Source organism: Geospiza fortis, unplaced genomic scaffold, assembly GCF_000277835.1.
Source record: "Geospiza fortis unplaced genomic scaffold, GeoFor_1.0 scaffold327, whole genome shotgun sequence".
In the NCBI taxonomy this organism is placed as follows: domain Eukaryota; kingdom Metazoa; phylum Chordata; class Aves; order Passeriformes; family Thraupidae; genus Geospiza; species Geospiza fortis.
The window spans coordinates 1,914,641-1,929,711 of NW_005054410.1; the positions used below are offsets into that span (position 1 = coordinate 1,914,641).

Consider the following 15,071-nt stretch of genomic DNA (forward strand, 5'->3'; position numbering starts at 1 on the left):
AATAAAATAAAATAAAAATAAAATAAAATAAAATAAAAATAAAATAAATTTGCCATGGCTAATTTTGTTCTAATTAGAGAACACGAACATGACTGTGCTTCCTGTCTGCATCTGAGAACTCACTCTTTGAAAGAATGATTATGGAACTCAGGGAAGAAAACATTTAGAAATAAATGGAAGGACCTTAAAAACTATTCCCAACCTGCTAAAAGTCAATCTCAAATCAGAGGACACAGGTCATTTTACAGCCTTTTTTCTCACTACTAGTTCACTTGAAATAATTTTTGTGTTGGACTGTGAAGGAATTCAACAAATCTGCTCACTCTACAAAACAAGAGAAGTGATTTCAAGCCTGTTAACACATGCAATGATGAAACACAGCATATGTAGGAAAGATGTTGGTTCATCTTAATCAAGGACCCAAAGCAGAACGGATCTTACAAAAACAAACTTGGTGGAGAAGCAAAGTGCTGGCAAAGCCTCTGTGAGAGCTTTTTTCTAAGTCTAGTTGCCATGTGTTAAAAAATCCACACCTGGGAGCCTGCCAGAAGCATGCACAGCCACCCTTACAGTGGACTGCAAACGGAATAGAAAGAGAGACCAAAACCAGATCAACCAAAGCCTTAGGAGGTGATTCTGGATATTCTCTGAGCTGTGATGAAAAAAGCATTACCCTCCTGTTCAGCTGTGTGCTTCTGACATGCCCCAGGCATGTGGGTGGCCTGGGAATGTAATCGTCCCCATTTTTGGTCTCTGGTGGATCAGTGCAAGCAGGTGACAGAGGGAAGCAGCAGGAGTCAGGGGATGCACACTTGTTGGCAGAAGTGTGATCCTGGCCAAGTTAAAGCCAACTGCGCCACTGGAGAACTCCCCAGCTCAAAGCACTCTATCAGGTGCCCAGTAAGTTTTTGCTGGTTTAAAGAGGGAAAAAAAATGAGTTTTCTGCCTCTAATGCAGGCTTTAAAAAATCAGAGTTAGGAGGATAAATACGGTAAAAACAAATGCTGACATAATTTGGTAAATTCAACTCTTCAAACATCAAAAAGAAGGTTTCAACTAATTCAAGCAACCTACTAAGCTGACTGCTTGCAGTGATAACTTCATCTAGCTCTTTAAAGATTAATGCATTCTTGAGATATGATACATTACAATCTTGGTGTTGGTTCAATAACTTATACATTTTAGGTTTAAAAAATAATTTTAAAAAATTAATTTTCAGCTTCTCATGAAATTGTATCACCTCCTGTACTCAAGCATATCAAAACATTAGTAAAAGATTTTAAGTATTCCAACTAAACAAAACATCTTTGCAATCAATTCGGTGAAGCCCTTTCTTAAACTCAGTTACATAAGAGGCTGCCCACTTTTGTATTAAAAAAAAAAACAAGTGAGAAGTTTAAGAACTGCAGTCAAAGTTAAGAAAATTATCTCTGTTAATTCTTTCAATATTGTTTTATCCCTTTTTATCCACCCACTAACCATTCTCACTGTTCTGTAATTTATTGTAAGGTCAAAGGAGTATTAAAATAGATGGTGACACTTCAAGTACAGCACTTTGTTATACTTTGTTCAATAATGGACACAGGTCCTTTGTCAATGACAAGGAATGGACTTTTCTATTATTAAACATTATGTGTGTGAACTTGGTGCCTGCACTGCTTGTGCAATGCAGTGAGGGCAGAAAAGGATTTAACTGTTACTAGGAGGAGAAAAGGCAGTAAGATTTCATGAAAAAGTAAGAACTGCAAACTCCTGGTATCATACAACACTTTTTGTCATATACACTGGACTACTAAAACTCTTGCTGAAACACTAATACTACATATATTTATTTCCATTTGTAAGTCTCAAATTTTCTATGTCCCAATAATGACAATGTAAGAAGTTACCATTCAATGCTGTCACGTGGTTATACAGTGCTTCTAAAAGAGCTGCAACAGTGCTGCCAAATGGTTTGTGTCTGGGTGGAAGATATTACCTCTTTTCTGAGGTCTTACTAGACTTCTAGCTAAATCCACAGCCCTCCTGAAATCAGCATGAGAACACTGGATTTAAAATTAGTGAAGTGGTGATCAACAAGCTGAAAAAAATAGCTTTTTCCTTTACCTTAGGGCCAGGTTTTGCATCAACAGCAGACGTAGTTACTGCAGTGGACGTTTCACTGACCATGCTTGAAGGCCTTTGGTTTATTTGTTGGTTGGACATAGATGAATTCTGTCTAGAAAGCAAACAAAACCAGATAATCTAAAGCACATTGTTTCAAACATTAAGTGTGGCCTTTTTATGTTTAAAATTCACAGTGTGCAAATGAATGAGAAGTTAGTCAAATATTCCCTGTGCATCTGCAAGTTCCTTTGCACCACTCCTGTCATTTTGATTTCAGGTCTTTCTCAAGCAGTGACATCTGATGATTGGTATTGGTCTAGGCATCAGGAGGGAGAAACCTGCCAAACTCTCTGCAAACCCAAGAGAGAATCAAGATCTAACAAGGAGTGCAGGAAGAGAGAAGATAAGGCCTATGCAGTGAAATCAAACTGTGCCCAATTTAGAGAATTGGCCAAACCTGTGAAAGAGCCAGTACTGGGGAGAAAAGGACAGGAATCAGCACTTGGCAATAACAGGCTTTTGATTTGAAATCAAATTGAGTCTTGACTGCTGTTAGATCTTTCACTAACTTAATGCTGTATCTTTGAATCTGCCCAAAATATGATTCATAGCACAACATGAATTATTAAAATACCTTTTAAGCAAAATGGTGCAATTCAAGGCAGATAGTTGTTAGAAATGTGTAATTTCTGAGTCATCCTAAGATTCCAGAAATCCTGATAACTAGCTCAGATATCCATTTAAAGCATGAGTGAGGTCAATCCTACCAGAAGAACTTGTTCAACAAGTAAGAATTCAGTACAGCCACCCAGATGAAGAATTGAGAGGATAAATGGAAGGGCAAAATAAAATCCCTGTGAAGAGAAGCTTCAGCAGCCGAACTCAACACCAGCATCGAATGAAATTAAAACCACAGGTGGCATTTTCAAAAATCATTAACAACATAATTTAGCAAATAACAAGTAGCAATATAGTCACATCAGAAAAGAAAACACAACAAAACAAACAATTAACAACACCTGATTTCTCTTTTCCCAGTCACCAAAGCCATTTATTAGAAAAATCAAAAATGGTATATACAAGCTACACCAACCATGGTTGCTGCTACCACTGAAATCCAGATCTGTTGAACACAACAGAGAACAGAATAATTGAGTTATCATGAGAACAGAGAAGAGTCTGTGATTTTAGTAGCTCAACACAAGGTTTAATGGAAGACAAAGTATTTTCCACCACTGCTCTTCCTCAGTTACAACCTGAACAATTATCTGTTCAAAAGCTGGGAGAGGTGGTTTTTCCATATTTTTCCATTTGTGACCAGGGTTTCAATGAAGCTTGTAAGTAAATAATACAAGTTAGGTCCCATTTTATTTATATCTTGCATATCTGACATCAATTCCTTCTTTCTAGATTTCATATATAACCTCAGGTCCAAGATATAAGAACAACCTACAGCAAGCCCCTAAAATTCCTGGCCATCCTTTAAAGCAAGGGAACTTAATCATGTCAGTTTGAGTCAATTTGCCTCACCTCTAATGGACCAGCTACCCTGGTTCAGCATTTAATCACCTCTTAATCCAGCCTCTGCAAAATGCAGATTAAGAAACTTCCCATATATGACACTGCCTGACTAAGCTATTCCTGTTGATGAAAATGAAAAATACAATTTAAATTTTGACAAATTGGAATTAATTTTTCCAATAAAAAATTAATGAAGAAGAAATGACCCCAGAGGAATGGTTTTAACTTAATATTTCTACTCTGATTTAACAGATTTTCTCTATTCTCAAAAATGCTTTTTCACAGCAGGTTGAACATTATGCACTTTAAAAAAAAACAGAATAATTACAGAGCAAAATAAGCTATATGTTTAACAAGACCATCATAAGAAAATCATAATACAATACAGAATGATAAAAATGTAATTTCTAAGCATTTATTATGTGATCATACTGTGATTGCTCTTCCACTTGCTAATACAAGTGATCACTGCCAAGAAAAGGCTTTCCCTTTCTAGTAGTACCAAATTAATGACAAACTTCAAATTCACAAGAAGAAAAATGCTCTTTAAAAAATGTGAGGTAGTTGCCATGGAAGAATTCAAATAGCAAGCAAAATATTAAGTCCATTGAAAGAGAAAATACATTATTATCCTCCTATAAAAAGTCTTCAGCAGCAAACCTGGTAATGCAAACTTGCTGTACCCAACATTTAACAGAAAACACAAAACAATACTGCAAATTCATTTCAGTATTTGTATATAGTATTTCAAGGATACAATAGGATTTTTGCATGAAATCAGAACATAAAACTCAGGTATTCAAGTATTTTAACAGCTAATCAATATTCTCAGTGTTTTTAAAAGCAAATAAAAACAGGCAAAATATCCAGAATTACCTGAAACATCCTGGCCTGTTAAGGGAATTAACATAGTCCTAGTAATACTTACAGATTCAACTTCAAAAATAAGTAACTACAGCACTGATTCTGTGCATTCAGAAACATTAGTTCGAAGTTTCTATTACCAAAGATGTTTGATAATACCTGTTATCCAAAATACCCCATTCTGTCTTCGTAGAGATGCTGTTTTACTATTTTCAGGCTAGTTTTCTTACTGCCTCCCACAAGTGTGTGAACGCACACACAGAATTGCAGCATGTCCAATTGGAGCTCCAATACTGTGTAAATATTTTTAAGTACTTGAAAATAACACTCTATATAATATCTCCTGTCAAGCAACTCCCTGCTCCACTTAAACATTGCTAGTATGTCTTCAGAAACCATATTTACCAGCTGAAAAAATTACATAGCCAACATTTGGGTTATTAAAAAACCCTAACACTGAAGAAGAACAATAAAAAACAATGACTACACCATAGCCCATATTGAAAATGCAATACTCACGAGAGACCATAAAGATCAGTTGACTTGGAAGATCCACATCCATACCAGAAACTTTAAAAGTTTATTTGTTGGAATCAGACATAATCCAATAACATTGTGTCAATGTAGTTTTATTACTAATAAATTTATTAATCAGCTAGATTAAAAAAAAACAACCCTCCTAGTATTTCTATACATGTAAACAAGGTAGATACTTATTTTAGGGTTGTTTGAGTCTCCTCTTTGCTCTCCACCTGATATTTTTGCTGCTATAGTAACCAAATGCAATAGATAAAATAAGATGGCTCTCTCCCTAGAGGTGATACACAGGTTTTATCAGGCACACAAAAACAGGCAAGAAAGAGGATAGCACTCATTGGATTAAGCACAGTATATTTCCCCCCCCATATGTCTACGTTTATGGTCTTGTATTTTTTAAAGTACTATCTCCTCATTTGCAAGCACACTGCTATGCCAAATATTATACAGCTCCTAATACACAAAAAGTAATGTTTAACATTAGTTACATGGCTGATTCTTCATCTCTGCTCACAATTACTTAAAGAACTGTTATTTAACAAAGATATGAGAGAAGAAATCTAAACATGTTATACAGCTATCCTCAATAATTCTATCATAGACTGTTTTCAGAGAAATGCACATGTAACAATGTAGTTAACTAAAAACCAAACACCTGTCTAGCAGACTTATCATTAATTCTCACTTCTCCATCAGCTGTTTAAGAAAGGTCCCTTTGTGGATTAAGGGTTCTTTAAAAACATGAAAGCAAAGCACAAAGATCAAGAAGCAGTTGTGAAATGGAGGGGCTTCCCATACAGCAAGATGCTCAGATTATTTCAATGTGATCCTAAAAACTGTGAGGTGAACAAGTCAAAAGAAAATAAAAATTATTCTAGACAAAAACTGAAATGCTGGCAGAAACAGATAAAAAAAATAACTTCAAATACAAATAACCATGATGCCAAACTGAATTCAATGCCAACAACAGAAAATAATTCAAAGGAGGAAGAAATAAAAACCACCTCTGCAGCTTTTATCACTCAAAACAACATTGCCACAGAAAGGTTATTTTTAAATATCAGCTCAATGAGTAACAGTAGCCAAAGAACATTAAGAATTATTAGTAAAGGAATAGGGAAGAAAAAGTACAATTAAATTATTATAACAAACAGTAAGCTCATAGGCTGAATCTTGCAGTCACCTCTGTCCAACCATTCCATGAGAAAAAAAGAAACCTAAAAGTGACAGGCAGAAAAGCTGGCTCTCAAGCAGAGTAGTGAAGGATACAGAACACACACCCCACACACCAAGTGAGCAAAGCTGCTAAGCTTGGAAAAAGAGTACAAGGTAGGGATTTGATAGTGGTCCCAGCTAAGAAAGTTTTAGGAAACAAGGAATTACTAATCCACTATTTAAAGAAATCTAAATTAGAACACCTTTAGGAAGAAGGAATAGTCTAAGGATCAAAAGATAATGTAATTCAAAAGTAACACGTTCCAGCTACAATGGAGTTGAGAAAACCAGATTTCAGCTTGAAAAGCAAAATTGATGTGATATTGTTTAAACACCTTGGGGAAATACTAGTGAAATACAGCCCAGCCTTTTACTGAAAGTGTCCAGTTCTCATTTGATCAAGTGAATGAAGGGCATTTGGTTCACAACTGAGTCATAATCAAGCTAGGATTACATCACTCCTTGGTGTCATTTTCCAAAACTTGTTTCCAAACCTTATTGCCAGAACACTGTTTCCAGGATGAGGAATGGCCAGAGCAGTCCCCACATTCATCATTTCTACACAACTGTAAACTACTTTTCTGATGTAAAATGTGTCCTTTTAAATAGATATGTCTGTTGCAGCCTGAACAAATTTGTGCTCACTTTTCCCCACCAGCTCCCAGTCAACATCTGTTGACAACCCCTTGGCCCTAATCTTAAATTAAAATCAACCAGTTAGTAATAAATCACATCACAACAGCACTAAAGAACAAATCTCCTTTTATGAAACCCTTAAGAGTGCTACCGCTTCAGATAAGGTTCTCCAGCTACAGGAAAAAAAGTAGTCTTGGTCAAAAGATGCCACGATAGAAAGGTTCCACAGACCATGCCAACCCAGAGACTGCCTCTCTGACCTGAGCCCTTCTGATGGAAATCCTTTCATCACAGGACAGGGATCTACAACACTGACTCCAAACTGACACACCACCAACACCACTGATTCCAAGAAATCCCTGATGCCTGAGGGAAAAGGACTGGAAACAAGGCACAGCTCCATCACAGTTCCTAGGCCTTAGGACAGGGAGGTGCCAGCAGCTCCTGTGATTTCACCAGACACATCCACAGATGCCAACATCATCACCTGGCAGCAACTCAGGTGAAGAGTTCAGGTCTTCACAGGACCACGGTGAAGAGTCTCTGTGCAAACCCCCACTGCTGCACAGAAGTGGTAAAAAACTAAGGAAACCAGAGCATCCCACACATTTAAAAAAGACATTTTTAAAGCAATTTCAACTGACCGATTACAAACATCTGATTTTAAAAACACTGTATGTTCTTCAGGCCAATAATAAAGCTTAGAGAAACATTCTTGCAAAGACTGCTTTCTGAGCAGCGACTAGAAACATTTTACTCTTCTCTCTATTCCTCCAGCCATTTCCTCTTCTTTTAGAATTAAAACCACCACTCTCTACTAATTCTACTACAGTGTGAGATTTTTCCTGGGTTTGATAGTATCTCAGTGCAAGTAACTAAAGTCTACATGTTCATCAGACTCCCCTCCAAATAAGCACTTCCATTTCTCCTCCAATAAAGTTTCTAACATACATTAAAGATTACTAAATCTTTGTGCCACCAACAAGTACTTCTTTCAATTCTGTTTTTAATAATTTATCAGCTGCTATGACTACAAAACAAAGAACAGCCTAGGCAAGTGTGACTAATCCAGGCAGGCACTCCAAGAGATTATCCAGACACCTATTTTCCAGTACATGTGTTTAAATTCATATTAAATTTGACTGAACCATTACAACAGATAAATTAAAATCCAATTAATGGATGGAAGCTGGAACACATGCCTGCTGTCCATACTGTCTGTGAGACCTTCTGATTTGCATCATACCTGTTTCTCCTCACTAGGAGAGTAAGGTGGAGCAGCTTGTTTCATATCTGTAAATGAGCAGCAAAGCACCTGCATGCCATGGGACAGCTGGGGTGACCTCCAGCTCAGCAGCCATCCCATAGCCTTCATACCCAATCACAGCCCTCTCCTACAATGTTATATTTCATGCTAGTTCTCATCAGGCATCTTGACACAGGATTTGGCCTTGGCTTTGCTTTGCCTTGGGGGAGAGCAACTGTTTAGCCAGTGTTTTTTAGGTGTTTCGCTGCTATTGTTGGTTTTGGTTGGTTGGTTTGGCTTTTAAACTATTTGAGAAGTTCTCCTCAGGGCTGTAGCAGAACCTCAGAGCTCTACAGCCATGTTCTGCTTCTCCCAGTCACAGGAGAAGACATGGAAAAGCTCTGTCTCCTGGGAATGTTGAAAAGCCTTCCTTCTAGGCCTCAATTTTCTTAATGCTGTAACTGCTTTTGATAGCAGTCCTACCAAAATGTAGAGCAAATTCAATGTCACAGAATTTGAAATGTAAAGAGCTCAGAATCATGCAGGCAGCCACACAAACCTCACATCCAGGCCACCACAGCAGGATGCCCAGGCTCTATGACAGAGGCTGCTTGAACAGCGCTGGAAAACTGGCCTGGAAAAGAAAAACTATCTGGGGTTGTGCCATTGTTCTTGCCCTTTGGCTTTAGGAGTGATGTAGAGTTTTATCCAGGACTCTGTTTTCTGTCTAGGGAAGATACCCAGTCATTCCACTAGAGAAGGATGGCAGTAGCAGCAATCTAGCAGGCAGCCAGGATGACAAGGAAGAGCTGAAGCCTACAGAGAAATGGTGCATGATCCAATCTAACACCAACCCAAAGGTGACAAACTCACCAAACTGAACACATGTACATTTCTTACTTTTGTTTGGGTTTTTTTTTGATCAAACAATCAAGATTAAATATGTTGGACACAAATATATTCTACACCTTATATTCTACACCTTACATTCAAATATATTCTAAGTCTTGATTTAAAAAGCCATTTCTCTAGAACAAAGAAAAACAGGCGATGAATGTGGAACATCTTAAACATAAGAAAACCAAGGAAATAAAATTGAAACTAGTAGTATTATGTGTATTTCAATTTCAGGACAAACCTTCCAATATGCACTTTACATTTCTGTTCTGTTTACCTGATATTTATATAAGACTAAAGCATTATTGTTTAAGCATATTTTGTAATTTTTTTGTTTACTTTTAGGTTTGTCTGGGGGATTTTTGAAGATTTGATAAATATTTTCCCTCAAGTCCTAGCTTGGAATCAAAAACTATCGTTGTGGTAGTTTTTGATTCCAAGCTAGTACTTGAAAGTAGTCGCTGTCACAATGAAAAGCAAAATTTTAAGCACAAACCTTAATTAAAATTTTCTACAATATTGGAAGAACTGTCAGTAAGTTAAGGTACTAATCTGCTGTAGGTAAATGTGTTACTGTTTTAGATCTCTTGACATGGGCATAAAACTACTTACTCTTCTCGCAAAATAAATTCAATATTTTCTGGAGAAACCTGTCCTGTCACAGGATGTCTAAATGACGTGGTCTGCTGATTATGGCTGAAAGGAAAAAAAAAGAAAAAAGGAAAAAGAAAAATTAATATTGCTATACTCTGTAAAATATGATCTCTAAAAAGTACAACTTTTTATATTGATGTTTTGCTGCTCTAGTCCAGAAATTAAACATATTTCTGAGGTACATTTCAAGTCTGAAATGTTTTCAGCTCCTTCCTATGTTCTTGTCAACTTTGCCAATGGCACACTGTGTCATTTAATTATTAAGCAAGTTAATGTTTTAAAAGTAAACTAGTTGCAATCTTTAGTTAGTGAGACAGACTTGAATTTATGATTATTTACACCTGGCAGTTATCAGATTATTTAGATATAGCGTAGAAACTACACAACATACATTTCTGATTTGTGTTTCCATAAATTTCACAGACTAGAACCAGTAATTTGAAATGCAACATTTTACACAATTTTGATTATTTAATGAGGTCGCAGAGAGAAATTATGTGGAAGCCATTTCTTGCAAGTTTCTTTCTCCTCTAATGTGGTATTTCTCCAATGATTTCTCTTTACACCTTCATGCAGAAGACCACATATAACCTTAGCTGTGCAGCTGCACAGCTCATATAAAACAACATTATTTAGTATTTCATCAGAACTGAATTAAAATCAGGGGTTTCTATAAAGCTTCCCCTCAGAGCACTATCTAGGCATTTTGCTATCTTCTGTGAAACATTTCTTTTCATTAAAGATAAGCATCTTACCTATCTGTGAAACAAGAGCTCATTTATTTAAGACTCTAGATTTTTCTGGGTTTAGTTAACAGATCTTAGGTAAATAACATCCAAAACTACAACTCACATCAAATGTAACAAAATAATAACACACTCTGAATGTATTCAGAAAGCAAAAATAACAAAGCCATTCAAAGAATTGTACCTCAAACAGGCAAAAATGAAAACTTGATGTGTTTTCTTGTTTAAAGAGCTGGAGTTTTTCCTCTTGTAAAGCCTGTTTGGTTTCAAGCATTACAGATTTGACACTGCTGTCCAGGATACCAGGACAGAATAGGGCATAAAGAAATACTTTGAGGTTTCAGAGCAATGACTTCCTAAGAGATAACACTCTGCTGACTAAAGGACAGCTAACAATCAAACAGCTCATGCAGCCATAACATGCCAATGTAAAGAGCTCAGGACATGTCTTGATTTAAAAAACAAACCAAAGCCAAGCAAATCAAAACCAACCAACCCTTAACAACAACAAAAACCCCATCCAGTGCTCATCTTAAGTCCCACTCAGGCCATAAACACCGAGTGTTTGATGTATTATAAACTTTTCACCCTTTTCCAACACACCTTGCTACAGCAAGTCAGATATAAGGCACCCATATCATGAATATTTCCAGTGATAAGCTGAAAGCTGTAACAACTTATGTAACACCAGAAGAACTTTTTCCAGCCTCACCTACTATAAAAATTCTCACCCTACAGCCATTGGAAACTGTGAACAAGATATGGGCTATCAATTACTCCACTGCACCAGGGATAGCCCTTGCTCCCTACAGTGCTGAGAACTAACCTGTCCTACAGCTGTGGGTTGATAAAGGTTAATAAAGTTTCTAACTCTTCAGTTTTTCCATGAAATCAGAGACCTAGACAAAGTATCTTCACTAAGCACACAATAACATCTACAAAGCAACCAGGATTTATTTCCTCACAAAACCATTGAGTATTGTTTCCTAAAAAAGCATTTCTATGTGAGATTTAATTTTGTGTCTACATCCAAAGAGTGGGATAGGAACTTGAGATGTTTTCAAAGAAAATCATAAATAAATGAATTATAACCCTAACAACTGACCTCCACGTTTGTCACACTGTCCATTTTTAAGTTGAAAGCCTTTCCTTTCAAAGCAGGCCTGATGCAGTCTGCTTAACCTTCGATGCTTAGGTTAGGACTGCTACCAAAAAAAGTGCAGATACCCTGTTAGCTTAAAAAAAATGAAAGGACCTTGCCAGCTATATTCTCCAGGGGGAGAGGAACTGCCAACAAGCTCTCATCTGCAGGCTGTCAATCATTAATAACTCACTCTTCAATTAAGACTAAGAAAAAGAACTGTATTCCCGAAGTGCTCTAGGGTTATTCAGGAAGGGAAGTTTCCCATGATACCATACCAGCATGTACACAAATGCTTTATTCTATCTCAGGATATAAATTCACGAGAAGAGGAACTAGTCCTCTTAGTTGCAAATAAAGAGGAGGTACATTACTAACAAGACTAAATATTACTTACTAATAACAAAGATTTCAGCTGGAAAGTAAACACTTTTTTAAATATCTGAGCAATGCATTTTAGGACAAGTTTTGCATATCAAGCAAACACTACTGAGCAGAGAAACAGAAGGATGGTTCTGTGGCTGCCTAAAATGCAGATGGATAATTTCACAGACAAGGAGAGGGCACATAAACCCAAAACTTCTGCAGCTTTAATAGTAGGACTTCACTGGGAAGAAAGAAATGAAACCCCTGCCACTAACAATTAGTTTTGCAGAACACAGTGGTTTATTTGAATTTGAAAAGTGAGAGTTTAAGTGTTTTGCCTCACAGGACTCATTAAGACTAAGTGATACTATTCAAAACAACCTATACAACAGATGGCTAATGCCTTGCAACAAGGAATTAGATAGCAGGGAGATTTCCCTTCACAATGAGAGCAGTCAAACATTGGAAAAGGTTGCCTAGCAAGGCTGTGGAATCTCCTTCCTTGGAAACATCCAAAATGTGGCCAGATAAGGCTCCAAGCCAAATACCAAACTTTCTAAGTTGGTTCCAACTTAGAAGCTGGCCTGGCTGGACGTGATGGGGTACAGAGCTTCCTTCCAACATAAATTATTCTGTTCTGTCATTCTCTGCTGCTCCCTCTATCCTTCCTCTGCAAATACAATTTAATTCTTATAACAAAGCTTCTTTGAAGCTTTCCCAGTATTTAAATGGATTTATTCCAAGATGATTAACAGCAGCTTGTTTTTATCAGGATGAGAGAAATTGAACAGCTAGATTTTTAATGACAATTTTTTGTGGTTGTTTTCATGTCTTTTAAATATTTTCTTAACAGTGATATCTGTTTACACAACACCTATAACAATAACATCACCAGTCAGAGTGCTCTAAACTTACTGCAGTGCGAGTTTTCCTTCCTTTCCAAGCACAGACTAAGAAAAGACCTGGCACAATTGTTGTCTGGACACATCAGCTACCCAAGAATTAGTTAATCACCTGTATTTCCTCCAAATGACAGCTACTGAATATCTTCCTATTGACCAGAAATCTACCACGTACAACAGGTACAAAAAAATGTGCCTTAATAAAAGGCACTAAAAAATAAGCTGTTCTACTCTCCATGCCCCTTTTATTTTATTTTTTTCATTAGAGAAAGATGTAATAGCTTCAACAAAACTGGGAAAGGCTTACTATCTTTCACCATGTGAATTCTGAATGCCTCGGCGCTTGCATTGGTACAACACCACTCATTCAAAATGCCAAGCTGAGTTTTCTAGCAACACTACGAATTTTATGTGTGATCGTGGCATTTTTTCCTAGCAACCATCTTTTAATTTTAGTAGTTTTATATTATTTTGATTTTGTACAGATACTAGTAATCAGTGTCATGTAAGCAAAGCAAGAATAAAACCACGAAAAATCCACAAAAAATTACATTGATTACTATCTACCACTACCAGTTCTATTAAATTACACTACAGACTGTTAGAAATTATTCTGAATTTCAAAGTTACAGAACACCACTTTCCAAGTATAGAAATACTTAAGACTCAGACTCTTCATAAAAGAACCACAGTTCAAAATCCATTTCTTTGTAATTAGATACCTCACCACAATTTCACAGCATGTATACACAACTTTTACCAACATAAGAACTGAGTCACCCACTGTCTTAAGACAGATGCAGACCAGGCCCTATCCCTACAGAATAATGGAGCCAGGCAGGCACTTTTGCTTGTATGGATCCTTTTGCAGAACTCATAATTAATATAACTTCAATTAATTTTGTATTTGAGTCAAAGCCAAGTCTTAATTATTAATTTTTGGACATGACTGATGCTGATGACCTTTCATTTGAAGTCAAGCAAGTGTATAGATTGTCTCTGGAGTAATTTAAATGCACAGGCAGCTGAAACTTGAAACATGTGAATCAGCTATTGATGAAGTCTATATCACATTAACTGCAAATTTATAATTTGTGAGAAAAATTCACGTTGTCATTGGACAGACAGCCTGTAAATTATTACAAGCCATTTCTACAGCACTTATTTTCCAGGCAGGCTGACTCCTTTACACTTACCTATAAGACTAGATAAGCATAAATACCTTTATGTTGAATACCCCAAATGGTGATGACAGTTGTGTGTGGGCACCCACCCACAGTTCCATGGGTGATTTTGGTGTGGGTGCAGCTGACAGAACTCGGGCTGTGAAGAACTGTTCAGCCAGTGAGCTGTTACTCCAAACAGGAGGAAGTGCCTGTATCTAATCAGGCAAACAGCCAGGTATAGTTTGCTTTATTTCATAACATATTTCTGAAATATATCAATGGCTTCAAAATAGTTTCAGCCTTCTGAGTATTTTTTTGGATATTAGCTTTAAGAATTGGTTAGAACAAGTACCAACAAATAGTCCAAGAAAAACAGTGCCCTGAAAGTTCTGCAACATGGAAGAAAAATGCAGTGTAATACAGATATAACTTGGAAGGATTAGGAACAATACCAAATAATTCTATTACTCAAGCAAAAGCACCTACTACAAGCTGCACATACACAAAACTCCATCTTTTCAAGACACTGAACTCTGATCCACTACTTTAAAATAGTAGTGTCTCATCAGAGCAGCAGTAAAATCCTTGCCCTGCTGTAATCAGTGTCCAGGAGACTTTCATAAGGTCAAAATTTCACCCCCTCACTGAGTTGAATTAGTATCTTAACCTAGAAACTACTACATAAGAAAAACTGATTCTCTTAAATCTTATGTGCTACTCAGATGAGAATTCATAAGTGTTTAGCTGTTCAGTCCAAATACAATTCTGTAACTATCTTGAGCTGCTGTGTCTGTGACTAGCAGCAATCAACACAAGAGTCTGGGCTTATAAAGACAGGTGAAAGGGGACAAGATGGCCTGGCATCAGATTTTATGGTATTTTCACTTCTGGTAGAAGCCTGCAGATAAGAAGAATTTGAAACAAACAGTGAACTGACAGTCATGCCCTCATGTAGTGTCATCCTTCTACCCAGCTCACTGATGAGGAGGTTAAATGGCAACTGCATGTTTCCTTGGAAATGAAAAAATTCTTTTCTCCCATCTTAATGAACTACCAGAGATAATTTAAAATATC

General features: G+C 36.8%; 1 protein-coding gene across 3 annotated transcripts in view; it reads right to left on the minus strand.

Moving 5' to 3' along the window:
* PLEKHA7 (pleckstrin homology domain containing A7) overlaps positions 1–15,071 on the minus strand; it is a 96,930-nt gene that overhangs the window by 53,458 nt on the left and 28,401 nt on the right. For all 3 annotated transcript variants that reach the window (XM_031061347.1, XM_031061346.1, XM_031061348.1), the window contains exons 2-3: positions 9,635–9,718; positions 2,107–2,218 (exon numbers count right to left, since the gene is read on the minus strand). In XM_031061347.1, the coding sequence (XP_030917207.1) occupies positions 2,107–2,218; positions 9,635–9,718 (196 nt within the window). The remainder of the gene's footprint in view (positions 1–2,106; positions 2,219–9,634; positions 9,719–15,071) is intronic.